Genomic DNA, 27,441 nt, shown 5'->3' on the forward strand with positions numbered 1-27,441 from the left:
TGCCTTCTGGACAGAATTATAAGGGCTTTGTTCCACCTTACTCAATTCATCTGACTTGTAACCTGCTTTCCCTGATTTATTTGCATCAGTATAGAATGTACGGACTCCAGTTATTGGAGCATCAGGCATAATTCTAGGAAGAATCCAAGAAGTTCTCTTTATGAGGTTAAGTCTATCACTTTTGGGATATTTGCTATTAATTTCTCCCAAAAAATTAGCACAAGCTCTTTGCCATGGTTCATTGTCTTCCCATAACTTTTTTGTCCTCAGTAGTAAAAGGCACTATAATTTCTGTTGTGTCTATACCTGCTAGTTGATGAAATCTCAGCTTATCTTTTATAATAAATTCAGAGACCTTTTCCACATAAGTTTTTAGTTTCTTACTTAGGTTCATTAGATATAAATATCCACTCTAAAATAATATCTTCCCTCTGCATTAAAATCCCTATAGGAGAAATTCTGGAAGGCAATATGACTAGGATACAGCTAAGACTTGGGTTCACCCTATCCACATGTGCCTCCTGTAATTTTTCCTCAATCATTGCCAATTACTTTTCTGCCTCAGCTGTCAGTTTTCTGCGACTATTCAAATCTTTATCACCATCTAAGGTCTTGTTTAAATGAACTATTAGATCAGGTGTTATCCCAACAGATGGTTGTAGACTGGAAATGTCGCCAATCTTTGGAAGTCATTAAGAGTCTGTAACCGGTCTCTCCGAAATTGTGCATTTTGCGTTTTAATTTTCTTTAATCCTATTCTGTAACCTAGGTAATTAATAGAAATTCCTCTTTGAATCTTTTCAGGAGCAATTTGTAATCCCCATTTAGGCAAGATTTTTTTTATTTTTTTATTGAAAAAATATTTTCTGCCTCCTCCCAGCCCCCCATTTCCCTCCCCCTCCTCCTGCCCCTTTCCCCCTCCCCCCACTCCTCAACCCCTCCCTCTCCAGTCCGAAGAGCAGTCAGGGTTCCCCACCCTGTGGAAAGTCCAAAGTCCTCCCTCCTCCATCCAGGTCTAGGAAGGTGAACATCCAAACTGGCTAGGCGCCCACAAAGCCAGAACATGAAGTAGGATCAAAACCCAGTGCCATTGTCCTTAGCTTCTCATCAGCCCTCATTGTTCGCCATGTTCAGAGAGTCCGGTTTTATCCCATGCTTTTTCAGTCACAGTCCAGCTGGCCTTGGTGAGCTCCCAATAGATCAGCTCCACTGTCTCAGTGAGTGGGTGCACTCCTCGTGTTCCTGACTTCCTTGCTCATGTTCTTCTTCCTTCTGCTCCTCATTGGGACCTTGAGAGCTCAGTCTGGTGCTCCAGTGTGGGTCTCTGTCTCTATCTCCATCCATAACCAGAAGAAGGTTCTTTGGTGATAGGCAAGATATTCATCAGTATGGCTATAGGATAGGGTCATTTCAGGTTCCCTATCCTCAGCTGCCCAAGGAACTAACTGAGGACATTGTCCTGGGCACCTGGGAGCCATTCAAGGTTCAAGTCTCTTGCCAACCCTGAGGTGGCTCCCTTAACTAAGATATGTGCTTCCCTGCTCCCCTATCTAACCTTCCTTTATCCCCAATCATCCTGTTTCCCCAAGTTCCCCCCATCCTCCTCTTCTCACTTTTCTCTCCCTATCTCCCCTTACCCCCATCCCACCCCATCCTCAAGATCCCAATTTTTTGCCCGGCAATCTTGTCTACTTCCCATAGCCAGGAGGATAACTATATGTTTTTCTTTGGGTTCACCTTCTTATTTAGCTTATTTAGATGTAGCGAGCTGCATGGTGTCACACCTGATGGAGATGTATAATCAACTTCTGAGATGGCTAAGGCCTGACCTATGCTATGACCATGCAATGATTATCAGCTGCCTGCATATGCGTGAACCTATGGGCAGTGCCCACCTGGCAGTTCGGGGTTGGCAGCCCATGCCAACTTAAGGGCTGGTAGAAGGTTTGCCCTGGAAGAGAGAGAGAAAGAGAAGGAGAAGGAGGTAGATTGCTGTGAATAAGTCCTGAAAACTGCTGCAAGAAGAGCTCCTGGTGTTGCGTATTTCCTTGCTGGTCGAGGGTGGACGCGACATTTAGGATCACAAATTATAGACTCAGTGACCTTTATTTATGGCTAGAAACCAATTATGAGTGAATACATCCCATGTTCATCTTTTTGGGTCTGGGTTACCTCACTCAAGATAGTGTTTTCTATTTCCATCCATTTGCATGCAAAATTCGAGAAGTCATTGGTTATTTACTGCAGAGTAGTACTCAAATGTGTATATATTCCACACATTCTTCATCCATTCTTCCAGTGAAGGACATCTAGGTTGTTTCCAGGTTCTGGCTATTACAAATAATGCTGTTATGAACATACTTGAACAAATGCTTTTGTCATGTGATAGGGCATCTCTTGGGTATATTCCCAAGAGTGGCATTGCTGGGTCCAGGGGTAGGTTGATCTTGAATTTCCTGAGAAATCATCACACTGATTTCCAAAGTGGTTGCACAAGTTTGCATTCCCACCAGCAATGTATGAGAGAGTCCATTCCCATCTCTTCCTTCATTTTGATTTGTATTTCCCTGATCACTAAGGAGGTTAAGCATGACCATCTTAAGTGTCTTTTGGCCATTTGAAATTCTTCTGTTGAGAATTCTCTGTTCAGTTCAGTGCCCCATTTTTTAATTGGGTTAATTAGCATTTTAAAGTCTAGTTTCTTGAGTTCTTTATATATTTATATATAAATATATATATTTTATATATTTATTCATTTCCTCTACCTTTTTGTTTGTAATCTCTAATTGTTTATGGCAGTTTTTCACCTCCTGTTTAAGGTCTTCTATTATTTTCATATAATTCACTTTTGAGTCGATTTCTTCTAATTCTTCTAGAGTAGGGTGTACAATTCTTCTTATTTCGGCATCCCAGGATTCTGGTGATGTCATGTTGCCTTTCAGGTTGTTGGAGGAATTCTGGCCTTGGCGCCTTCCCATCTCTTCCTTCAAATGGAGCCAGGAGAAGCCTGGTGTCTTGGTCCAGTCTTTGCTGTGACTGACTCTCTGGATGTATCTCTTCAGTGTAGAAGCAGGAACTGTCCAGTCCAGATGGAACTCCTCAGCACTGAAACATAGACGCCTGGTAGTCCAATGACCAGCAGACAAAAGGGAGATCTTAGGGGGCAGGGCGGGACGAGTAGAACACAGGACACCCTGCCACAAAAGCTGAAGATGCACGTGCTCCCTTTTGGGGGTCCTTGAGCCCTGCCTGGTAGGCAGGCACTCACCGCTCTGGGTGGGTAGCCTTAGTGTAGGAGCAGAAAACTGTTCCTGAGCAAAGGACCTAGCAGAAAACTCAGGCTTGGTGGGGGGGGGGGTCGTGAAAGAAAGATAGCCCTGTGGAAGGGGCTGGGGGAGGGGGGTTTGTGCTCTCTTCCAGGACAATCTGCCCCTGGATAGCACACACTCACCCATCCAGATGGAACTCCTCAGTACCTAAACAGGGCCGCCTGGTAGTCCAATGATCCAGGCACAAAAGGAAAAACGGGGCAGGCAGGGCGAGATCCAGGAGAGCACAGGCACCCCTGGAGCACAATCTGAAGGTGTCCAGGCTCCCTTACAGGGGACCTTGAGGCCTGCCCTGTAGGCAGGTGCTCACCGCTCTGGGTGGGTAGCCTTAGTGTAGGAGCTTAAACCTGTTCTTGAGCACTGGTCCTAGCATACCTGGACACTTTTTTTGGATGAATACCATATACCAAAGTTAAACCAGGACCAGGTGAACAATCTAAATTGACCTGTTTGTCGCGAAGAATTAGAAGCTGTTACCAAAAACCTCCCTACCAAAAAAAGCCCAGAACCAGATGGTTTCATTGCAGAATTCTACCAGAACTTCCAAGAAGACCTAATATATATACTCCTTAATGTATTTTACAATATAGAAACAGAAGAGTCATTGCCCAATTCCTTTTATGAAGCTACAGTTACTGTGATACCAAAACTGCACAAAGACTCAACCAAGAAAGAGAATTACAGGCAAATCTCACTCATGAACATCAATGCAAAAATCCTCAATAAAATACTGGCAAACCAAATCCACGAACACGTTACAAAAGTTATCCATTATGATCAAATAGGCTTCATCCCAGAGATGCAGGGCTGGTTCAACATACGAAAATCTATCAATGTAATCCATCATATAAATAAACTTAAAGAAAAAAACATATGATCATTTCATTAGATGCTGAAAAAGCATTTGACAAAATTCAACATCCCTTTATGATAAAACTCTTGGAGAGATTAGGGATACAAGGGTCATACCTAAATATAATTAAAGCTATTTACAGCAAGCCGACAGCTAACATCAATTTAAACGGAGAGAAACTCAAAGCCATCCCACTAAAATCAGAAACATGACAAGGCTGTACACTCTCTCCATACCTCTTCAATATAGTGCTTGAACTTTTAGCAATAGCAGTAATACAACATAAGGGGATCAAGGGGATTCGAATTGGAAAGGAAGAAATTAAACTTTCATTATTTGCAGATGATATGATAGTGTATATAAGCAACCCCAATAACTCCACCAAATAACTTTTGCAGCTGATAAACAGCTTTAGTAATGTGGCAGGATACAAGATCAACTCCAAAAAATCAGTCAAGACTTTTTTTTTTTTACTTCTTCAAACATCCTTTCTAAAGTATCTTTATTTGAATCAGATAACAAAATGTCGTCCATGTAATGATAAATTATGGACTTGGGAAATTGCTTATGAATTATTTCCAATGGCTTACATACAAAATATTGGCATAATGTGTGACTATTTTGCATCCCCTAATAGTCTGAGAATTATTATAAGTAGGCACCATGAAGGCAAATTTTTCTCTATCCTTTTCTTGTAAAGGTATAGTGAAAAAACAGTCTTTCAAATCAATAACTATCAGAGGCCATTTTTTTTTGGTAATAGAGAAGGAAAAGGAATTCCAGATTGTAGTGGGCCCATACTGATGCAGGAAGGTAATTGGTTAATTAATAAAGAAACTGCTTGGTCTCATAGGTTAGAACATAGGTGGGTTGAGTAAACAGAACAGAATGCTGGGAGGAAGAGGAAGTGAGGTAAGGTGACTCAGACAGATTCCATTCCCTCTCCTCTCTGGGGCAGATGTGATGAAGTGCCAACCCAAGGTGGATGTAGGCTAGAATCTTCCCGGTAAGTGAACCTGGAGTGCTACACACATTAATAGAAATAGGTAATCAAGATGTGAGAATTATCCAGTAAGAAGCTAGAACTAATGGGCCAAGCAGTGTTTAAAAGAATACAGTTTATGTGTTATTGTTTTGGGGCATAAGCTAGCCAGGCGGCCAGGAACCAGGCTGTGGGAAGAGGCCTGCAGCTCATACTACAGAATGGCGCCGAGGCGTGGGCAACTGAATCCACAGAAAGCCTGAGAAAGCTTGGGAAAGAATAGAGTAAAGCATGTTTTCTTGGTAGCAGCAATTTCTCAGGTCTACTCTGCTTGCCAGAGGCAAGCAAGTGCTCTCATCTAAGAGACGCTTCCTGTCTCAGCTTCAGCTGCAAAACCCTGCAGGTCATTAAGAGGTCCTGTCACAAAACACTTAAATGGTATTGATAAAAGCTGACTGCATGCTTGTTTGTTTTCAGCTGTAGCAGGAAAAAAGTTGTGCTGTTTTATTTAAAATGCTGGCTTTCTGGTCTGTCCTGCCAGGGCAAACTGACCCTTTCAGGCAGTCAGTCCAAATGAGTGTGATCTGTGAGCAGAATGCTGCAACTTGCTTGCTGACAGGGACCTTGAAACACCATAGAGTTGTGGCTACAGTCGGAACCTCATATATGAGGCTGGAAAACTAACGAATGGGCTGGATCTAGATGTCAAAGCCACAGCTTTAACCCTATCCTTAAAGATTCATGTAGTCAGAAAAAGAGAGATATACCATAAAGAAAGATTCAAAGAAAAAAAACGTTAAATAATTTACAGTGTGTTAAAAATATATGCATGCTAAAAATTAAAGTTCTTAAAGTAAGAAACAAAAAAAGGAAGAAAGAGAATAGTTGGGTGTGGTAGGCCACACCTTTAATCCCAACACTTGGAAGACAGAGGGAGATTGACCTTTGTGACTTCAAGGTGTGGTAGCACATGCCTTTAATCCCAATGCTCTGAGAGTTCAAGGATAGCCTGGTCTTCAGAGTTATTCCAGGACAAAGATATAAAAAAACTTGTTTCAAAAAGTAAAAATAAACAAAATAGAGTTAAAATAGAGCTGTACAAAGATGGAAAATAAACAGCAAGTTTTGATATTGTATGCTATTATGCTCTCTTTGAATTGTTTGAATGCTGAGGAAGGAGCAACAGCTGCTAAAAGATATTTGTTTATAAATGCTGCCGAACTAATCCAACATAGATATTTTGAAAATACCTTGACTTCGGAATTTGACTCTAAGGATATGATACTTCGGAAAAGAGTTTCTTCTTTTGTTTTCACATTGGATGAGACCCTGTAGATTGTTTCTATTCCAATATGGTATGATGGACCACGCCCTCCTGAAGGGTTGCTGTGAACACCTTCAAAAATGACTTCTCTCAACTGCCAACTGAGATGAACCTAACAGACAGGTTATACCATAAAAGACCTAATTAGCAGGGCAGTGGTGGCGCATGCCTTTAATCCCAGCACTCGGGAGGCAGAGGCAGGCGGATCTCTGTGAGTTCGAGACCAGCCTGGTCTACAGAGCTAGTTTCAGGACAGGCTCCAAAGCCACAGAGAAACCCTGTCTCGAAAAACAAAACAAAACAAAACAAAAAAGACCTAATTAACAGCACCCCAATACAGCAGGAAGCAGTTTGGAGAGAAATAACTGTGCCCATATTCCCAAATATTTTTTATAAATGTTCTTTTACATTTAAAGGGGGATATGATATAGATATGGATAATTTACATTGGTATAAGTTTTGCTTTGTTGATATAAATTTAAGGTCAATTTTGTTATATTGTATATATATATTTCTGGTATTGATTAGGGTATTGTGATTGTGTAGTTCATTTTAAAATGTGATGTATATAGATTGTTAATGAATAATCATTGATAATAGTCAAGCTTGTAGTTATGTTAGTTAGATTTTCTAGATGTACATAGATATATTTCAGTTAAATTGGCATTCTTCATATCTTTCAAAGACTACAAAATATGGCATTTTAACATTTTAATAACTTAGGACTTTTCATGACAATGGCACACTCTGTTCCTGGCAGCATCAATCTACTTCAAGAGGAAGATGGGCATCGAAGAGGCTCCTTATGGAGTTGGTTAGCTGTTTGGGCGAGAAACTGCTCTTGCCTGGACTGTTGCATAACCTGGACACAGAGAACCCTCAGAGAGAGGACTGCTGAACTTGCCTAAAGGTGAGATGACCTATCAGGGTTCCTGATTTATGAAAGTGTCTGCGAGACATTCTTCAGGACACAGCAGATAGTGACTGAACTGCCTTTTCAATTTCCTGCTTCATGGAAAAAGTCTGCTGTAGGCTGAAGATGGATGCCCCAATGGTACAGAGGAACTTTGGGTGACTGTCCAGGCAGCGAGATGTCTCTGTCATTTCTAGAGTTTTGAAAGTTGCTTATTTCTTGTTTGCTTAGGTAATATCTTTCTGGAGTCTTTGATGGAGTTGAAGAATAGTTAGTTATAGTTTTCCTTAGTAATGATAAAGATAAAATAGATGTAAATATTTTAATTTTTACTTGATAACTGTTTTGTTATATGTAATTTTGCTATGATAAAGTTAAAGCCTTTCTTTTTTTGTTTAAACAGAAAAAGGGGAAATGATGGAGGAAGGTCTTGGTTAATTAATAAAGAAACTGCTTGGTCTCATAGGTTAGAACATAGGTGTATGGAGTAAACAGAACAGAATGCTGGGAGGAAGAGAAAGTAAGGTAAGGTGACTCAGACAGACGCCATTCCCTCTCCTCTCTGGGGCAGAGATGGGCTACTTTTGGCTTGGTGCAAGAGGCCCCTCAAGGGGTTTCCCGATGGTATCAGGTTGCCATGTCTGTCTGTTGTTGACCTGCATTCGTTGGACCAATGTCAGCCTTTACTGCATCTCCTACATATACCTGAAGGCCGAGGTCTCCTATTTTTGTCATTCCCAGAGGAGATATTTTTCCTAGAAATTCTTTGCCTGCATTCCCTTTTCAGATGTACTAATTTATCACAATTAAAACACCTGGCAGTTTGATGTGTTTTCATTGTTTGGAAATTGCTTCTCCTACCCAAGATTCATCATTATAGCTAAACATCTCAACATTCATTGTATGCTGAATCCATTCATCCATAGGTTCTGATCTAGACCTTAAAGGCCCAATTATCTTTTTGCAATCTATATTTGCATTTTCAAAAGCTTGAGATTCAAGTAGTATTCGTCTAGCTTCTGGGTCTGTTACCCCTATGTCCAGAGCCTTAATTAATCTTTGCAAAACGTCAATAAAGGGTCCTCTCTGCCCCTGCCTAATCCTAGTATATGATTTGACCCTTTTCCCTGGATCTTGTATTCTATTCCAAGCATTTAAGGCTGCCTTGTAACATACTGACAATATTTCTTCGTCATAAAGGGCTTGGACCATATGGATCAGCATATGGTCCTACACCAAGAATTTAATCTTGGGAAACCTCCACACCTTTTGCTCTTCCTCATTGTTCCATATGTTTGGATTCTTCTCTGAAATAAATTCCAAACATCAAGGAAGGTGAAGCATCTAAAACTGCAGACACTAAGTGAAAAAAATCATCTAATTTTGTGACATTAGAAGCCCAAATCATTATCATTTCTTTAACAAATACAGAGTGCAAGCCATAATTAACAACAGCTTCCTCAATTTCTTTTAAATCATTCATTCCTATTGGCATCCATCTAGCTTCTTTGATACCCTTTGAGCCTTTAGAAGTTGACTCTTTGTCAGGATAAATTACAGGGTATGTTGCTAAAATCGTGGGTAAGCCATTCTAATAGCTGGTGGTGGCATTGTATCCTGTCCTTGTATCTTCTTACTCTGTCCACCAGCACCAATAATTTCTTCAATCATTTCAAATCTTTTTATCATTGTCTCTCTTAATTCCTGAATCTCCTGACCTGAATGAGTTTTTAGTAAAGATTGTATCATTCTTAGTAATGCCATATTCTTCCTTAATGACAGCATATTGAAAAGAAAACTGATACCTAGTAACCAGTAAATTAAGGTATCCCCATAGTCATATAAACCTTGCATGCTATAATCCATTGTATTAGGAAATAAAGCTTAAAATTTGCATTGGAAACACAAACTGCCATATTACCTATTATCCAGCAGGTGATGCTGTTGCCAAGTCGCGATTGGAACCACTGCAAAGGTGAAAAAAGTGGGATCTGTTTCAGTGTCCACCTTAGTATTTTTTTTTTTTTTTGGTTTTTCGAGACAGGGTTTCTCTGTGGTTTTGGAGCCTGTCCTGGAACTAGCTCTTGTAGACCAGGCTGGTCTCGAACTCACAGAGATCCGCCTGCCTCTGCCTCCCAAGTGCTGGGATTAAAGGCGTGCGCCACCACCGCCCGGCCACCTTAGTATTTTTTAAAAACTAGGAAATGAGAGTTGCTAAACAAATAAATGTAATTAAATCAATTCCATACACGGAATCAGAAACCCAGAATCCAGGGGTTGAGAAGAGCAACTCAGAAGCTGCATATGCCTTCACATGACAGAGTCGCCCTGAGGGGATACAGCTTTTGGCAACTGATTGTGCTCTGGTTCGCGCCACTTAAGCACTGGGCTTGCAAGGGAGATTTAAAAATGAATGAGAAAAGAGCAAACCAGGTGTGCAGAGACTGTGCGAGTCTGTGGAGTGCATTCCAGGAGGGCTCATGCCAGAACAAGCTGGCAGCAGGCAGGCAAGCAGGGGAAAGGAGGGGTCCTAAAACCAACATAAGTCACAAACAATCTCACACAAGTTTGGAATTATGTTTAATAGAATGGTTATTTATTTAAGGGGGAAAAATTACTGATAACCATCCCAGAAAACAGCCCTCTGTGCAATCAGGAAGGGAGCATAGTCAAAGGAAGCAGAGCTGGAAGCCAGAGAGAAAGCAGAGGGAAGTGACAGCTCTTTTAAAGGGAGAGAGACCACATCCCAGTGAGCTGGTATCACAGCGGCTATTGGCTGAATGAGCAGAAGGAGAAGAAGGAGCCCCCATATGTCTCTCTTTGCTCTTTCATATATTGTCCTCTTCTTTAATGAATAGTTATTATATTCTCTCTCTCTCTCTCTCTCTCTCTCTCTCTCTCCTTCTGTCTCTCTTTCTTATATCTATGTGTGTGAGAGAGTGCTTTCATGTGTATTCCTAACATATAAATACAACATGATAAGTCTGCTTCATATTACTTTCGGGTATACGTTTTCTAGGCTGACTAATTTGTCATGCAAAATGTTAAGTTCCCTGGGGAAGACAATTTCTCAGCATTCTTCAGTTGTCTGTAGTTCTTTTGGTAGGACTGAGCCCTCTTGAGTGTTCATTGTCCATGTTCGCATGTCTATTGGTGACTTCCTTGTTTAGATCTCATTTAGGCGGTCAGAGTAGTGAGACTTTGCAGGTTTACCTTCTGACATTACAGAGAGATAACAGTATGACAGCAAACTCCCTCTTCCTCTGGCTCTTAAAAGTTTTCATCCCCTCATCCCTATTGTTTGTCCTTATTCAGGTAAGGGTTTTTGTTGTTGTTGTTGTTGTTTTTGTCTGGGATTTTTTTCATGCATCTGTTAGACCTGGATCCACAAATCACAAATACACATTTTGATTAGTTGTAGTTTCCTGTAATAGTCTCAATCTGCTGTAAATGGAAGTTTTCTCAATGAAGACTGAGGATTATATTTATCTGTGGGTATGAGAACAAACATTTAGAAAGAAATTAGACATTAGTCTGGTTAAGTACTATAGTGGTTGTAGGTTTTTCTCTAAGATCCATGACTTTCATAGCGTGCAGTAGGTAGCTAGTTGGTTTCCAGTAACCAGTCGTGATTTCCCACTTGTGGAGTGAGCCTTAAGTCCAGTTAGAGAGCTGTTGGTTACTTCCAGGTATTGGCACTTAAACTGTATGTTTATTGTCACTTAAACTGTCATGATAGTTGGCATGGTTTATAGGTATCTCACCTAGATAAGACAGAAGTGTGTCCATCTGTTCGAAGCTTGCATGTCTCTATGAATGATTGCCTCTGCTCAGAGGTCTCTGGACCCAACATCTGATGTGCATGGTCTCTCAGCAATATGGACTTGCCTTTCAGCTATGAGTGGCAACTAGTGACAGTAGCGAGAGCCTATGACGTTTTGAGAGTCTCTTGGACAACCCTGAAAATGGACTTAGAAAGAGGGATTCTCCTGGTTGGTTTTGGTGTATTTGTTCAATTGCCTTTAGCTTGTAGCATACTACATGTATTATAGTCCTATGCTACGTGTACTGTGCCTGTACTACCTGTACTGAGGGAAGGTTCATGAGTTGCTCAAGGGGCCTGAGATTGAAATACACACGCACATGTGCATAATCACACACAAGCACGCGTGCGCACACACACACACACACACACACACACACACACGCACACACAGACAGACAGACATGGGTTCTCCTTGATATCAAAATGCCCGAAATGCTCCCTTGAATCAAGAATGTCCCTTTTCTTGTGTTCCAGGGCAGCTTATATAGGGCTCTCCTTGACTAATGGCCACGCCCTAGCTTTCGGGATTTTTCAGCTGCAAGCCCACCAGATAAACCAAGCCCCTGCTATCAGGAGCTCATAAGGGTCTCATGCTCAGAGCAGCTGCAAGCATAGAAAAATAAGTTGTTTACTCTGGCAGACAAGGGGTCACAGGAAATTCAGGGTCTCTGGGTCTGCAGTCCCCAACTTTAGCTCTTACCGGGAGCATTGTCCACACAGAAGGAAAACTGTCACTAAAATTACATATGTATATTTATGCAGAAAATAATGTGTGTTATAATTTCATACCTAGGTAAAACACTGATTTTCACGCCTTCTAGAAACATCCTTACTGTTATTTAGTTTCTTCTTTTATATTTATTTCACTCCTTTTCAGTAATTAGAGGTTCCTCTACGTATTCCCTGATCAGAAAGAACCCTTACATGTGGTTTTCTACAACCTGTCTTATGGCTCAATTTGGTGTGTCTCGAAGTATTCCAGTAGAAGTTTCAGGTTACTTTATGTTTACTATTATGTCATCTGTGAAGAGAGATTTTTGGCTTCTTTCCAATATATCCCTAAATTAACCTGTTACACATATTTTTTATGGATAGGCATCTATATGCGTTTTTGATGAAAAGTGTGTTGACTTTTAATCTGAGGATTCTGATATTTCTAAGCACTGATTTTATTCCAATGCATCCAACTGTTTAAATAACTCCTGACGTAAAAACCTCCTTCTTTTGGATTTGCTTGTTTATACTGTTTTGAGACTAGGTGCGATTCCAGAGACGCAGACATTTTTCCCCACAGGCTTCACATGAGCACACATCTGTATTTCCAGCATTCTGAATATTTCATTTTCTTCCTCCTAACTTTAGGCCTGTCTCCACTGCAGTGGGAGACTCTGTCTCTAAGGTAAGTGGATGGAGTACTTTGGACTAGCTAAATCTCTAGGTGGTCTGTCACCATGGTTTTACCCTCCCTGAATTCTCACACAGCCATGCCCTTAACACCTTGCCCTGTCTTCACTCCATTCAGATGTCTAACCCCTTACCCCAAAGTCACTGTACACATTCCAGGCACTCATCAACTCTCACCGCCCATTTCCCTATTTTGTCCAAGAATGAACACATCCTAACCCTCAACACGCTCTCTGCACTCCCTCCTTGCAGTAGTCTTCCCTGATCACACCTTATTCCCCCCACCCTGACTAACAGGCTCCATCCCCGTCATTTGTCACATTCCCCAGCACTGACCCTCCATCGTATCCCTGCCCCATCGCCTGCATCCTACCCCTTTACTCTCACACTACCCTTTGCCCTTCACTGTTCCACCTTCACCCAGGAGAACTCACCCTACTTTTCTTTCTTCGTGCACTTTTCTCCCCTTCCAAACATCAGCTATCCACGTACTGGTCCTGCTGTCTTCTCCCCACAATTTTTTCCTCACACTCTTTGAAGCTCTTATTGTTGGCATTTCTTTTCTGAAGACCTCACTATTCACCCAGTCTGCCTTGCAACTCATGGCTCCTGCTTCAAGCCTCCCCGCTGGGCTGTCATGAATTTTTGTAAGAAAGTATTTAGAACCACTGAATATATTTTCGGCTATCAGAATACAACAAGCATTGAATACTACTATCTCCTTCAAAGTAATTGTGAAACATGATATTGCACAAATATTTAAAAACCTCTTGTGGGCAAAAAGGTAGCTTAGAAGTAATGTTTGGATCGCCACTGTATTGCATATAACCAGACTTTGAGTTCCAGCACCCCTGTCAGGTGGCTAATAATTTCCTGTAACCCCAGGTTGCTGGGGTTTGCAGCCCTGTTCTGGACTATGCAGGTACTAGGCGAATACTTCCTTCTCACAGACATACATGGAGGCAAAATGCCCAGACTTCACTGTCGTTTGAACTAAAATTGTAAGTTAAAAATCAGTAAAAGAAAGATTAGAGTGAATAGAATTTGATCCCAAATAGAAACGATTACAATTTTCCTCATACATGCTGGCAATAAATTTTAAGAAACTCATTAAAAAAAAGAAAAGAAAGAAAGAAAAAGCTCGAGATATTATTAAAGCATGGATAGGTCCTAATAACTAAAATTTGTGACAACTCTTTAGGAATACGGACACATGCCTTTAATCCCAGCATTCCAGGGTCAGAGGCAGGCAGATAGCTGTGTCTGATGCCAGCCTGGTCGAGATGATGAGTTTCTTTCTTTCTTTCTTTTTTTTTTTTGAGACAGGGTTTCTCTGTGGCTTTGGAGCCTGTCCTGGAACTAGCTCTGTAGACCAGGCTGGTCTCGAACTCACATGGCGCACGTCTTTAATCCCAGCACTCGAGATGATGAGTTTCTGAAGAACCAGTATTATGAGAACTCTGCCTAAGAAATTTATGTTATTTTTCGACACAAGATTTCTATGTGTAACAGGACTGGCAGTCCTGGAACTTGCTTTGTAGAGCAGGCTGGCCTCAAACTCCCAGAGCTCTGTCTGCTCCTACCTCCCTAGTGCTGAGATTAAAGGGCTGCACCATCACGGCCTGACCAAGAATTTTTTCTTGTTAAGTTAAAAACTAAAACCGAGCCGGGCAGTGGTGGCGCACGCCTTTAATCCCAGCACTTGGGAGGCAGAGGCAGGCGGATCTCTGTGAGTTCGAGGCCAGCCTGGTCTACAAGAGCTAGTTCCAGGATAGGAATAAAAAGCTATGGAGAAACCCTGTCTCGAAAATTAAAAATAATAATAATAATAATAAACCTGATTTATGGCCCAGCAATGGTGGCACATACCTTTAATCCCGGGCACTCAGGAGGCAGAGATAGGTGAATCTCTGAGTTCCTGGCTAGCCTGGTGAGTTCCCAGGCAGCCAGACTACACAGAGAAACCCTGTTCTGAAAAACCCACCATTCCCTCCTGATGGAGGCCTGGTGCAGAGTGGCCTAAACTAAATTCTGCCCTTTGAGCCTTGGCAACAGTGCAGGGAAGGGCAGTTATTGGAGGGCGCCATTAGCCAACTGTGGAGAGCGCCAGTCTGAGGAATGATTCCCGGGCGTGGATGGAGTGCACTCCTCTTTGAGATGCCGTGGAATGGAACTCGACGTGGCAGCAGGATGGCAAACCTTGAGGCTAACTGGCTCTTTCTAGTCATGTCTCTATGAATGTAGCAGCTGGGCCCCTCTCCCTCCTCGGGGTCCCCACTAGTCGGGAAGGATCTTGCAGGCGAGAGGAGAGGGGGGTCTTGGTACCACAGAGCCTTCAAAGTGGCGCCTGCCTGTGGTGACCACTCCTGGGGGAGAGGCTTACACTCTGGCTCTCCTGTGCTCTTCACCAGAGAAAATCTTCCACCCTTTCTGGCCCTGGGTCCCTTGACCTTCATCCACCCCTCTGTTCTACGAGGGAATCTGGAAATTTATATGGGGCTCCGAAAGAGAAAAAAAAAAAGGCAGCAGAGGCTGCTGCTGAGGTGGAGGGACTTTGCCTCGTGCCTGGTTCGGGAGGCAGAGGCAGAGGCAGAGGCAGAGGCAGAGGCAGAGGCAGAGGCAGAGGCAGAGGCAGAGGCAGAGGCAGAGGCAGAGGCAGAGGCAGAGGCAGAGGCAGAGGCAGAGGCAGAGGCAGAGGCAGAGGCAGAGGCAGAGGCAGAGGCAGAGGCAGAGGCAGAGGCAGAGGCAGAGGCAGAGGCAGAGGCAGAGGCAGAGGCAGAGGCAGAGGCAGAGGCAGAGGCAGAGGCAGAGGCAGAGGCAGAGGCAGAGGCAGGGATATCTCTATGAGTTTTTGTGAGTTCTTGTGTACAAAGGTAAAAATTCAAGTTAAGGTAGTTATTTAATACTAAAAATTTTTCTGATAGATTTTTTCTACTTTTCACATAATTTAATGGTGTGTGTATGTATGTATGTGTTTGTGTGCGCACATGCACATGTGTTTATGTTAGGTTTATGCCTGTAGGTGGTGTATATATGTTATGTGTGTCTACATATGTGGAGGATAGAGCTTACCCTTTGATGTTAACCAGGAGTCATTCACAAACGGATTATTATACTACTATGCTCAATATTTTTATATTATTTATAATTTGTATAGGGAGTCAGCAGTTGTGTGACATGCTATATTGCAGAAGTTGTTTCTCTCCTTTAATGGTGTGCTTCCCTGGGATCCAACTTGGGTGATTAGACATAGCAACAAGTACACTTGCCCAGTGAGTCATCTCTACGTCCTTCCATATGGGATCTATTCCAGGATTATGAGGATGCAACTCAAAATCTTATGATTGTATGGCAAATGATTACAAACCCCCCTAACAGAATGTCTACAAAATTGGAATATTTCTCCTTCAGATTTTCAGTCTAACTAGTAGGGTATTTTAGCTTTGTACACAGGAACTTAAGAAATCATTTAATAAGAATAATTAGAGGAATATCATTGCCAAAATCTTTCTTACTTTCAGGAAATACATTTTAATTTTTTTCTTTTAGTTTCATGGTACATTTCTAATTTGTGAAAGTGGATACCATATCCTATTACATTTTATCTTACACATAAATTTAAACATTGCTGGATTTATTTATTTTTCTTCTGTTTCTGAGGCAAGGTTTCACCCTGTAGCTAGGAATGTCCTTAATTATATTGTGTGAATCAGGCTGTCCTGAAAGTTACCATGAAGCCCAGGCTGGCATCAAAAGTCAAGCCTCCTGCCCCAATCTTCTTATTTTTTTTTAAAAAAAATACTTATTAATGTAGTTTTTAATGTAATTTTATTTTATGTATGAGTTCTCTATCTGCATGTATTCCTGCATGCCAGAAGAGGGCATCAAATCCCTTTATAAATAGTTGTGAGCCACTATGTGTTTGCTGAGAATTCAATTCAGTACCTCCTATATTCTAGCCCCTGGCTCAACCTTCTAAGTGTTAAGAGTATAGATATGAGCCTTCATGCCATGTTTGTTTCATGGAGTAATTGTTTTTATTCATTAAGCTTAATTCCTTAGGAAAGGTCTCATTTGGTCCACACTGGCCTCAGACTCCCAGTGTAGCCAGGATGACCATGAGTTCCTGATTTTTCTGCCTCTAACAAGTGCTGACATCCCAGCTGTGCACCACTATTTTTATGTTATGGTGTGGCACAAGAGGGACTACTGCACTGGGTGACAGAATACATCATACAGACAGAACTTAAGTGTAGAGTTTTATTGAAAGGAGAGGAGGATGGGGGAAGGAAGGAAAGGGGTTGGTTGATTAATGTTAAGACTATGGACCCTTAGAGTCCTAATATAACAGAAATCTGGAACATGCTTTATTCCTTTAAATGTCTCCAATCATTTGCCTTTGTCATCACTTAATCTTTTTATCCTCAGACCTCAGAACTTGCATTTGCATACCTTAAGTCACTTTCTAGTACTCTTAAACATTTGTATCCTCAGACCTTTATAACATGCGTGTACAGACCTTAATAACTTGCATTTGCATACCCTGAACACCTTCTTAGAGCCTAAAACATCCTCGCATCTTGAGCTTTGTATCTTAAAACACTTTTTATTTAAACATGGTAAGAAGTTCTGCTGAAATCTGTTTTGTGAAGTTGTTCCTTTTAAACTGGCAAACCTCCCAGCTGTCAAACTGTATCAGAGATCCTGAGGAGAATAAAATTTAAAATTTTAACTCAATAGATTTAAAAATGACAAGGTCTGGATTGGCTACCTGGGCAGTCATTCCCTAGGGTACTCCATGGTCATTGAGGGCAGGGGCCTCAGGGCAACATTTCATCTTACAGCTAGCAGTGTGGGGCCTGACAGACTTCAGAAGATCCTGTGGATTTGGAGTTTTTAGGAAGAGCAACCTACTTTGTTCTGGGCAGTTGATACCTCAGTGTCCTGTTGTCCATGATCTGGAGAGTTGCAGCAGTTGAGGTGAAAGACAGGTTTGCTCAGTGGCTAGCACTCTCACTTGATGAAACAAGTTACTGATGGACGTTCTTTTGTGCCTATTCATCTTCTTTGGAGGAAGTAGGGGTTGCTGCCAGAAGCCAACCTGTCTACCAGTTATGAAAAGCCTTTTTAATTAAACATTTGAGCGCCATATTACTTAGATCTCTTGAGCATTTGAGGGCTATCTATTGAGTATATATGAGTTATGACTATAGTATAGGATCTGCCTGAAGTGTTGGATCCAAGTTGAGAGTTTATGGAGGAATGTTTTTCCCAGAGTCCTCCAGCTTGACTGTAACTGGCTTTAGCTTAACAGGTGAGATTTATAATTGTGAAGGACAAAGAAGTAAAGAAAAATTTTGCAATAGAAACTTAGCAGTAAAAACTTACAATAGAGAAGAACAGCTTACGGGAAAGGCTGGATAGTGTAAATCTCTATGTTAGCTTTTGTTAATCTGAAATAGATCTTTATAGCCTTAAGTTTTATCAGTATGTAGAATAAATTTTAAAACAGGATTGAATCACATAGACAGTATGTTGTAACAGATCTAGCCATATTTTATCATCATTTCAAAGTACATAACAATTTAACGTGTTTGAAACTTATTTTTTCCTTAGTCTAGAAGGAGATACAGTGAACAGAGTTTCATATATGCACAGTTGAATTTAAGTTGCAAATGAGATACACATGCAGAGTTAAAGCTAACTTACATGCACTCAAAACGTTAAGAGAGAGAGAAAACGAAAGTGGAGAAAAGTCACAGATTCCTAGCAGGTGGGAGGAAACAGATCTACTGCAGGTGAAGTGGGCAGGTGGGTGGGGTCCCTGCAAGCTGGGAGAGCTAGCAGGTAGCAGGCAGCGGTCACGGGGTCACCCAAGCAAAGATGGCAGTTAGATAATCTGACCTGCCCTTAGTGAAAGTGGCACCTGCTCAGGTGTTTCAAGGCAGTATGCAAATTTTAAACAGACCCAAATAACTAGACAGATACACAGAATATCTAAAACATATATTTGAAACAGTCAGAATCACCTCTGTGTGGCAACACCATTCACACATGAAGTAGACAGAAAACCTCCCCAGCATATGCTGCCAACAGTGAGCCAGAGCTCTATGAAGGTGGCAGTGGGAAAGGACAAACAGAAGAATGAGGAAAAAAAACAGAGGCTGCACTCCCAACTTCCAAATCACTGACAAAATGTAGGGTACCAATAAGCCGCTATGTGGTTTGATATCTGAAGGGGGGTCATTTTCTGTGAGTGAGGTAGAGAAGATCCTAAGCCTATAGCCTCCAGCATCCCAGAGACCAAGAGAGAACTGAACATGATTGGCACAGAATGCCTTTGCAGTCTGTAGAGCACAAAGGCAGGGGTCAGGGGGCTCTGAGTCCCCGAGAGTGTGGGTGCCCAGTAATGGGTCCCTGAGTGAAGCCTGAAGGCAAGCCTAGAGGTGAATCCTCACTCGTGGAAGCGTGGTCATAGGTCATACATTTACTCCTGTTTTTGCCAGTGTTGGGTATAGAATTACAGCAATCCCCAGTTGGAAAAGTGACCACATTGAAGGGTTCTAGGACCTCCAGTTCTCCTCAGCTGCAAAGGAGAGCCTGCTGAGTTTCTCATGGCACCATTGTTATGATACAGTGTGAGAGGGACCTTTGTGATGGGTGACAGAATACACCATACAGACAGAACTTAAAAGGAGGGAGACATAGAGACCTGCCTCTTCAGAAGAATGACAGGAAGAGAGAGATATTGGAAGTAGGCAGAGCTTGTCTCTTAAAGGGACCTTTGTACCTGTGTACACCCAGGGAATTGCTTGCCATACACAGAGGTAACTTCCAGGTTCCCAGGGGGCACCAAGATATTAACAACCATACCTGGATCATCCGTGAATATGATACAAAATATTTAGGAAATTGCAAGTACTTAGCTTATGTAATGTAAACAGACATAGCATTAATGGATGCAGGCTAGGTTGAGCTTTGGGAGACGTTGAATTTTTGGTGAGCATGATGAGACTCTCAGGTAAATCCCAACTTCACAAAATTAAAAAGATAATATACAGCTAGACATGTGACACATGAATATAATGAGCCTGGAACAGTAAAATTATGAGTTACAGGCAATCCTCGGATAAAGTGTGACTGAGTGTGGTGTCACATTCATGTTACCCCTGCTTCTCTGGAGGCTGTGGCAAGAGAATTGTGAAGTCATGTCTTTCCTGATCTACATAGTAGAATACTTTCTCACAGTTAAAGAGGAGGGAGAAAAGGCAGGGCTGAGCTCATAGCTTTGCTCATAGAGTACATACTTGACATTTTTTAATCCCTAGGTTCCATTCCCAGAACAGCATAAATCAGGCATGGTAGAATAGACTTGTGATCCCAGCACTTAGGAGGTAATGTAGAGAGCAATCAATGAGGACCATAACATCAACCTCTGACTCCAAAATCCACATGTATACACAAACACACATGCATGCATAACTCACACAGCATGAACACATACACCAAAAAGTGGGAGAAAAAATGGTGGGTTCCTTTCGAATAACTGAAGTTTTGGTCTAAATTAATTGCATAATTATTTAAAATATTCATCAGTTTCTACACATATTATCAAACTCAATACTCTTAGTAAGTGCTATTTGGTCAATTAACATGATTCTGTGATATGCATTATATAAGATGTTCATCCCTACAAACACATCCCTGTTCGTAATATTATTTGTGCCATAGTTTCTAGCCATTACTGACACTTAGGGTTTTTTTTGGGGGGGGGTTAGGATATTCCTTATTTTTATGACTCCCGCCACCCTATCCACCTCTACTCTTGGGCTTTTATCTTTTGTTTTAGCCAGGCTAATCTTCTTCCTGAGGTTGTTTGTCTTTCCTAAAGTGCCCAGATCTTTCCCCTCATTCAAATGCTGTGCCTCCCACATGCTTCTGCATTTGCAGCTGCTGCAGTGAACAGCAGTCTGCCTTTTCTCTGCTGCTCTTGAGCATTTATTTTCTGTGTTATTCAGTTGGTACTTAATCTTATGTAGGCAATTTATAGCTGGGAAATGGGTTGTTATGTTCTAGTAGCTCATTTTGTGCCAGCTGTTAAAGGTACAAAGAATCTCGCCCATAAAAATAATATAAATGCTGAATTACATTTCTAGGGTGATATTCAGAATTCTATTTGATGCACATAATAGCAAAGATGCAATACTGCTATGCAGATCACAGGGTTTTAGGATGAAAGGCTGAAACTAGAGGATGGCTCCAACAGTAAACTCTTTGTCATGCAAGCATGAGGACCCGAGTTCAGATCCCTGGCACCTATGTAAAAGGTTACATGTGCCAATGTAAACCTGAAACCATAAAACTGGGAGAATTCTGGAGTTCACTTTCAAGCTTCTCCTACCGTCTTTTAAAGTGGTAGTCCCACAGATTCAAGTAGAAAGACTACCAACATAAGCCATCAAGGCCAAATTAATTAAAACAAGCTTATTTTATTCATATACGTGGGATTTCTCTCCCTAATATCTGTATTCAAAATATCAGCATTGGACATGAGTGAGATAAGAATTTTTATAGGTCAGAAGATGGGGGTTTCCAAATTGGGGATTGGGGGGGCAAATAGGGTTACAGAAGCAGAAAATAAACATATCAAGTTGGTAATAATAACCTTCTGAAACAAAGACAAGTTTGCAAGGTGGACATGAAAACAGATGGTTATGTTGGGTGGTGGTGGTGGTGCACGCCTTTAATCCCAGCACTTGGGAGGCAAAGGCAGACGGAACTCTGTGAGTTTGAGGCCAGCCTGATCTACAAGAGTTAGTTCCAGGACAGCCAGGGCTGTTACACCGAGAAACCCTGTCTTAACAAACAAAACAAAAAACAGGTGGTTATGATTGTTATTATTTATGGATCTGGTGACCCTGGCAGGTTCCATGGTGGGAGGGAGACCCCAGTTGGAAGGGAGACAGACAGACAGGTATGCCATGTAGAGAGAGATTGAGTATGGAGATTTTATTTAGTGGGTATTGGGAGGGTATAAGGGTAAGAGGGTATGGGAGAAAGAGAAAGAGAAGGGGACAAAGAGGGAAGAAAAGGGAGGGAAGGGAGTCAGAGGCTGCCTCTTCAGAAGAAGAATGGACAATGAGAAAGAAAGGAAGAGACATTGGAGACCAGCTTGCCTTGGCAGGAAGGGGGATATTCAGAGTGGGCAGAGTTTGTCTCTTAAAGGGACGGGGTACCCAGGTGATGGGGCAGGCCAGCATAATTATAACAATGACAAGTTGTTCATAACAATATGTAGTCATAATAACCTTTTGAAACAATGGCATAGTTGAGGTTTCCTGGAATAAGCAGTACAGAACAGTTAAGGTTGCAGGTGACTAGGGGACATAGCTCAGTCCTTGAGAAGCAAATTTAATCATAAAAGGAATGAATCTAAATTGTCTTTACTGTAAGGTAGCTTTGAAGCCTAACATGGAGGCAGGCTGGTTTATGAAAAGCTCCAGGTTCAATTAGAGACCTTGTTTTTGTTTTGTTTTTTTAATAAAATGATAAACAATGGAGGAAAACAACTGAAGTTGATCTCTGGCCTCTGTGCACATGCATATTTTCATAGACACACTTACAGGCTGGGGGTGGGGGAGGTGGCAAACAAAAGCAAAATCTCTTCTCCAAAGTAACATACCTTCTGACTTTAATTTTGAAGCCAAGGTAATTTCAAAATACCTATCTTGGATTAATTTGGCAGCATTTATCAGCAAATATCTTTTAGTAGTGGTTGCTCCTTCCTTAGCATTCAAACAATTCAAAGAGAGCATAATAACATACAGTATCAAGATTCTCTGTGTATTTTCCATCTTTATGTGGCGTTATTTTAAGTTCTATTTCTTTTATATTTACTTTTAACTTTTGGCTTTTGAGACAGGGTTTCTGTGTATCTTTGTCCTGAAATTCCCTCTGTAAACCAGGCTATCCTTGAACTCAAAGAGATCCGTCTGTCTCTGCCTCCCAGGCTTCTTTCTTTCTTTCTTTCTTTCTTTCTTTCTTTCTTTTCTTTCTGTCTTTCTTAGAATTTTAACCTTTATCCTGTATATATTTTTAGCACACTGTAAACCATTTAGAGGTTTTCTTACTCTTTGAATCTCTCTTTACTCTTTCTGACCACATGGGTCTTTAATTTGCTAAGGAATATGGAGAAGTTTTTTGCCACAACTCTATTGCATTTTAAGGTCCTTGCCAGGAATCAAGCTCCAACAGTGTGTAAGCAACACTGAAAAGCTCCTATGGCATTTCAAGGTCCTTGCCAGGAAGCAAGCTGCAACAATGTGTCGATAGCTCCATAGTCCAGACTGCCTGCTTGAAAGAGTCAGAGTTTTCCCTGGTAGGAAGGCCCAGAAAGCGGGCATTTTAAACCAGACAGCTTTTTTCCTGATAGGGCTGAAAACCAAAATGCTTGACTCTAGTCTTTCCCAAGCTTTCTCAGGCTTTTTGTGGATGAAGTTATCCACGAGGGTGTCAATCTGTAACATGAGGGGCTGGCTTGTTTGTTTGTGTTTCTGTCCCACCCAGTACCCCACAACTGTTTAGCCCCAAAGAAAATCACACATAGGTCTCCATAAATTATAACCTGATTGGCCCATTAGCTCTAGCCTCTCACTGGCTAACTCTCACATCTTGATTAACCCATTTTTCTGATCTATGTTAGCCATGTGGCTCAGTACGTTTTTTCAGTGGGGCAGATCACATCCTGCTGCATAGGTGATTTTGGCAGGAGTGGGAGGAATCAACTTCCTCCTTCCCAGAATTCTCCTGTTCTCATTATATCATTTCTACTTCCTGTCTGGTTTTCCCACCTATATTTCCCTGCCTGGCCAATCAGCGTTTATTTATAACATGATTGACAGAATATAGACAACTCTCCTGCACCAGGAGAGTTCATATAATAGAAATATCTCTCAACCTCCTGTAAGTAATTTTTCCCTAGGGATCGGGCATCCTGACAGTCACATCTTGTCAGGCAAGTGTCCCTGCCTTACATTGTAAATCAGAAACAAATATATATATATATATATATATATATATATATATATATATTTGACTCCATTCTCTACTAGAAACAAGATTTTACTCTCAGACAAATTACCGAAGGAAAAGAACCCCAAAACTCCAAAGAATCCCCTCCCAAAATGACAGGAATACAATGCAAATCTTTCTTTCAGTCACAATCAAATGGCTCAAAAGAACCTCCAAATGACAAGAAAGAAGATATACCAGATTTCTCTGAAACCTCTTTACAAGTGGGTGCCAAAGGACAGCCACCTCTTTTAACAAACGATTTCAAGAAGTCTTGTAACTTTCACAAATTAGAAGAGAACCAAATGACAAATGAAAATTAGGCAGGATCTGCAAGAAGAATTTTTTTAATGAATGATTGCAAACCTAATGCTCTTAAAACATGAGCAGATGAGTCTCCAAAGCCAAAGTCCTTTTTTCTTTTGCCACTGAGGTGTGGTTTATAAACAGCTAACACCAGAAGTTGGGAGACACCTAGGACCTCAGATGTGTCCTTGCAGCTGTTGAAGTGTGCCTAGCTTCTATCAGTGTGGCAGATTTGCCAAGAAAAATCTCAAGGTTTGGGCCCTTTGTCCTGGATAAGGCTCCTCAATACTCTATTGGTAACATCTGGTCCACTGCTTGCCCCATATCAAATAAATAAGTAAATAAGGAATAGGTGCCAGGAGTTTGTAAAAACAGATAGTTCTATTTATACTTTGAGCCTGGGTGAGCTCTGTTTTCTTTGCAGATGACTGTTACAACATCTCTAAATTGTAACAAAAGCCAGTACATAAGCATATGTAGATTTAAAGGCTTTCCCTGGAAGAAAGCACCCCCACCCCCACCCCGTAGTTACAACTTTGAAGACTAGCCAGGGATTTGATGGAGAAATTGCAATCCTTTTCCAGCCCTGTTATAATGGTACATTAGCATGACGTTTGAATCTTCAAGGGATTTATGTTCCAATTTTCTCATAAGCTACCTTTGTCATATCACTTCCCCACTTGGATTTGGTTAGGATTGGCTATTTCTTTCATTTTTGTTTGTTTTGTTTTCCTTGCTTGTTTCTTGAGGATGGCTTTTATGTAGTCCACAGTAGTCTCAATTCCCCTTTATAGCCAGGGTTGTCTCCTAATACCCGATTCTCCTTTCTCTGCTTTCCAATTGCTAGTAGTACTAGCATGTACTGATAAACCTGGTAGTGTGATGGAAAGTTTAGTTTTTCCCACTTGGTATTTCCATTCCAAATTCAGGGTGATTCTCAGACTCTCTACACTTTGGCTAACTGTGTATTTTAGTCTCATTTCAGGAAAGGGGATATAGGAGATGGTATAAATGAAACAAACTTTTAAAAAGTTCTTTCAAGCCTAATATTTTCATGTCCTTCTTTCTGTCTTTCCAAGATTTTTATTTCTGTTTGTGATAGATTGTCCAGACATACCACTGTTTTCCTTTTTTTCTTTCTTTCTTTCTTTCTTTTTTTTTTTTTTGGATTTTTGAGACAGGGTTTCCCTGTAGTTTTTGGTACCTGTCCTGGAACTAGCTCTTGTAGACCAGGCTGGCCTCAAACTCAGAGATCTACCTGCCTCTGCTTCCCAAGTGTTTGGATTAAAAGTGTGTGCCACCACTGCCAGGCATACTGCTGTTTTTTTTTATGGGACGTGCCTTTTTTTCCTCTATGGATGTGTTTCCTTCTATACTGTATGTGTGTCTTCCCTGACATAAGTGACTTCTTCTCCTGAAATTAGTGAAGTAAATAAAACAAAAATGGAAAAATACTAGAGGAAATTCAATTTCTTTTTAACATGTGATGTATAGATTGAGACAGAGTCCAGCAGCTTAAGAGAATGGTCAGTTAGTAAAGTGCTTATCACACATGCCTAAGGACCTGATTTTAGATTACCAACACACACATAAAAAAAAATAACTGGATATTATGGTGTACCTGTAATCTTTGCTCTGGTATGGGGAGGATACATACAGTGTAACATGAGGACCTGCTCGTCGCCCCAGGTGTCCAGCTAGCTTAGCCCCAAAATAATTACACAGAAAGTCTGTATTAATGATAAACTGGCCCATTAGCTCAGGCTTCTTATTAGCTCTTGTAGCTTATATTAACCCATTATTCTTATCTACTTTAGCCACATGGCTCAGTACCTTTTTCAGTGGGGTAGGTCACATCCTGCTTCTTTGGTGGTCTTGGCAGGACTGGGAGGAATGGGCTTCCTCCTTCCTAGAATTCTCCTGTTCTCATCGCCCCACCTATACTTCCTGCCTGGTCAATCAGCGTTAATTTAAAACATGATTGACAGAATACAGACAATTCTCCCACACCAATACAGGAGGATCATGGGGCTTTCTGGATATTCAGTGTAGCCAAATTGGTGAGCTCCAATTTGATTGAGAAACTTTTCGAGGATAACACCAGACATGAACCCCAGGCCTTTACAACACACACACATATGTACACACACGCACACACACGTACACACTCCAGAGAGAGCTAAGCTGATATTACATATTTTATAGCAAAGCCAGTTCTGTTGCTTAAAGCTCTAAATTAAGTGAAAACAGTAAATTTTTTTAAGAAAACATAAATCTTATCACCTTTTACTATCCCAAAGTGGTATACAGCCTTAGATTAAGGATAAATAAGTGACAATATAAGCTGTTATCAAATCAAGAGGGTCTGTCTATTGTATATTTGGGTGGACTTCAGAGTATGTATGGTGACAGAAGATACAAAATAATCCTACACTAGTTCAGAATTACGTACAATAAAGGGTTATTTATTTAGGGGAGAGGCACAGGTCACTGTCTTAGATCACAGTCTTCTGCACAAAAAGGGAACAGGAACAGAGTCTAACAGCTGGAAGCAAGAGAGAGAGAATGCAGGCTTACAGCTGCATTTATAGTATAAGAGACCACACCCAAGTGGGCTGGTATTTTAAAGGCTATTGGCTGAAGGAGCTCCCACAGCATATGTATCTGCCTTCGCTCTTCTAGACTAATTAGTATGAGTCAAAACATCTTGATGCTGTTAGCCAAGCTGTGGATATGAACCATCTAACCATTTGTTGAATACAGACTGCAGCTGTTATCCTGTTGGAAATGAATATCCCAGATGCTCATATTAAAAGCACATATCAGTGGCACATAGACCAGTGGCATTGGCCTGGCCTTAATCAGTAGTACAGACCACATACATCAACATGACCTCAGGCAGTGTGGTGCTGCTGTCTATAAGAATATGTTGATGATCATGGTCCATGTTACCACCGAAGGCCATGTTGGAATCTTTGCTCTGTGCAGACACCATAGACCATATTGGTGTCCTTGTTCCATGCTGCCACCAGAGGCCATGTGGAAGTTTGTGATCCCTGCTGCCTTGGCTTTTATGGGCAAGAAACATTCTTTTGCAGTAGTATCAAAGACTATAAGCTCATAATTGAAAATAATAGACAATGAAGGCTTTTGTGGCAACCACCCCCCAAAAAAGATAAAGAAACAATCTAGACAGGAATACATTGAAAAGAATCCTTAAAATATGTGATAAAGCTGCTGAAGTATAACTTGGCACAGTTGAGGGCTTCTGGCTGAGGTGTGGTGGGGAAGGATTAAGTTATCTTTAAAGGGTTGGCCACTGGGAGCTTGGCCATGCTCCAACGAGTATATGGGATGTGGTGTATTTTTTTGTGGGGGGGGCACTAAGTAGGGGTGTGGAACTTAGAGAAATGGAACTCAAATGTTATCAGGGT

At 41.3% G+C, this 27,441-nt stretch overlaps 1 protein-coding gene across 1 annotated transcript in view; it reads left to right on the forward strand.

Annotated features, from left to right (window-relative positions):
• Positions 1 to 27,441, forward strand: part of LOC121441120 — a 165,307-nt gene that overhangs the window by 37,389 nt on the left and 100,477 nt on the right. The window contains exon 2 of the mRNA XM_041642255.1: positions 12,590 to 12,626. Within this exon, the coding sequence (XP_041498189.1) occupies positions 12,590 to 12,626 (37 nt within the window). The remainder of the gene's footprint in view (positions 1 to 12,589; positions 12,627 to 27,441) is intronic.

The sequence above is a fragment of the Microtus oregoni genome, unplaced genomic scaffold (assembly GCF_018167655.1).
Source record: "Microtus oregoni isolate MIOR12 unplaced genomic scaffold, Mior012 000073F_ref0000255, whole genome shotgun sequence".
Lineage (NCBI taxonomy): Eukaryota > Metazoa > Chordata > Mammalia > Rodentia > Cricetidae > Microtus > Microtus oregoni.